At 37.4% G+C, this 2,123-nt stretch overlaps 1 protein-coding gene across 4 annotated transcripts in view; it reads left to right on the forward strand.

Moving 5' to 3' along the window:
* ELP2 (elongator acetyltransferase complex subunit 2) overlaps positions 1-1,534 on the forward strand; it is a 940,461-nt gene extending 938,927 nt beyond the window's left edge. For all 4 annotated transcript variants that reach the window (XM_085606785.1, XM_085606787.1, XM_085606786.1 and 1 more), the window contains one exon: positions 508-1,534. In XM_085606785.1, the coding sequence (XP_085462911.1) occupies positions 508-664 (157 nt within the window). In that variant the 3' untranslated portion in view covers positions 665-1,534. The remainder of the gene's footprint in view (positions 1-507) is intronic.
* The last annotated feature ends 589 nt before the right edge of the window (positions 1,535-2,123 follow it).

Genomic DNA, 2,123 nt, shown 5'->3' on the forward strand with positions numbered 1-2,123 from the left:
TAAACAATCGTATTAGTTTGAAAGGCCTTTACATCTCTAAACTGCAGTTAGGCACTCCTGTGTTCATTGACATTTCCCAGTATATCAGGGGTACCAGTGCTAAAACTACAAATGTTACGTATTTATCATTGGAGACCAACATTGTAGACACACTTAAATATATGATCATCCAATTACTATTTATTGAGATCTGTAACCTACCAATGCTTTGAAAGCTTAAATTGCAAACTGAGTTGCATTTTAAATTATTGATAGGCGAAAAGATAAATTATCTTTTAATTTTGATCAGTGAATCTTGATCATATCCCTCTCCTTCGGCTTGTGTGATCCTTGCTGATTGTGAGAAGTCTCTTTCACTCAGTTTTGGCAGCGCTAGGAAAGATGTTGCTAAATAGATTCATGGTGATATTTTCCTTAAAATTCTAGCTGAGTTTTTTATATTTCGCCATATATCTTGGACTTAGTTCCTTATATTCCTTATAAGTTTTACACTTATCTCTTTTGCAGCCAGAGTCACACCCTTGCCGTCAAGCAGCTGAGCTGGAGAGGTCGCATTGGGAAGGCTGGATCTGACACCCAGGAAAGCGACGAGTGGCTTCAGTTGGCTAGCTGTGGAGCAGACAACTGCCTGAAGATATTTTGTGTCAATAGGAATACCATCTAAAACCCACTGCAGTGCAGTTCAAATATTGACCATTTCCCCTTTTCTAGACCTTTCATTTTGATACAGCATGTCTTGCGTCTAGCAAATCTCTTCTGTTTTGGTAATTGCTTCCATCATTGGGCTGTTCCAGGATATAATGTAGTCTCTTCACGATGCTGCTTTTGACATATGGGAATGAAAGGCTCTAGTTCCAGCTAGTTGCTGTTTTTAAAGGCCCTGCCACCATAAATGGCCTATAGCATGGAGCTATGTTATGACCAAGACCACAACTAGTACCTTTTCTTAATACTGCATTTGTAATTGGAAATATCCCGGAAAGCTGTAACATGATTGTATCTTACTTAGATATCTGTATCCTGGTCCTAAAACTGAGACCTTAGCCAGTCTCAGCTTACACATTATTGCTTTACTGTTTTATGAATTTCATGTGTTGTCCACCCATCCATGGGGACAACAGGCCTGCATTTACCAGGATATGAGTTTGAAAAACAAGTGTTGTGTAAAATCTTCATCATGAGTCTGTTCACTCTATAGAGATGAAGGATTTCATCAAAATGGCAAAGTCCAATTGCAAGTGGCTTCTTGCCTACAGTTCTTGGTATCTCTAAACTCGTATTTTCATGGGCTGTAGAGGAAGGCCACTAGCGACAATCAAGATTGCAGAAATGCATGCTTTGCTTAAATATTTTTGTAAGGCTATGTGCAATTGGAACCGTATTCTTTCCAAACTTCAATCTTGGAATCCTAATTTTAGGGGATTGGGACATGATGTTTTTCAAACTTTTGTTGTTACAAATATAATTGTCGGATTGCAAGTTTAAATTAAGATATTTCTCACAAGGGCATAATAAAGACATTCAGTTCCTTCTACATTGTTTACATTTTGTAATGAGAAAACTTGACCAGTTTGTGACTGAGTATGCAACGTAAAATTATTGTGGACTGGAATGAATTCCGATGCTGAGTATATCAAGTTTGTCACAAGTCTGGTGTACTAAGGGCAGTCATATAACGGTTACCAGATGATATCATGTCATCATAGGCACTGTTTTCCAGAACAGAGTTTCTATTGCACAACCGATACATTCTGGTAATTGTAGTCCTAGTTCACCTCAATTAAATCAACTGAACTAAAGTTACAGACCACAGTTGTCTGTGGAATTAAAAACGAGAGAGGAATATTTAGTCCTGATGAAAAGGAGTCAGCTGGTAACATTTCAGAGATATGTCTGTATCGTCCAGCATCATTAGGTAAAATAATAAAGAATATTATAAAGCAAAATGGGTCAGCTACATTTGAAATGCTAGACGAACCATTCATGAAATGATCACCATCTTTTTATCTGATCCACTGTGCGAAAACATTTGTGGTCATTACGAAATATGTAAACATGTAGTCCTAATCTAGTTGAAACAGGCCTTGGATATGTTTGCCGTAAAATAAAAAATGTGTTCCATT

The sequence above is a fragment of the Triturus cristatus genome, chromosome 5_2, assembly GCF_964204655.1.
Source record: "Triturus cristatus chromosome 5_2, aTriCri1.1, whole genome shotgun sequence".
Classification (NCBI taxonomy): domain Eukaryota; kingdom Metazoa; phylum Chordata; class Amphibia; order Caudata; family Salamandridae; genus Triturus; species Triturus cristatus.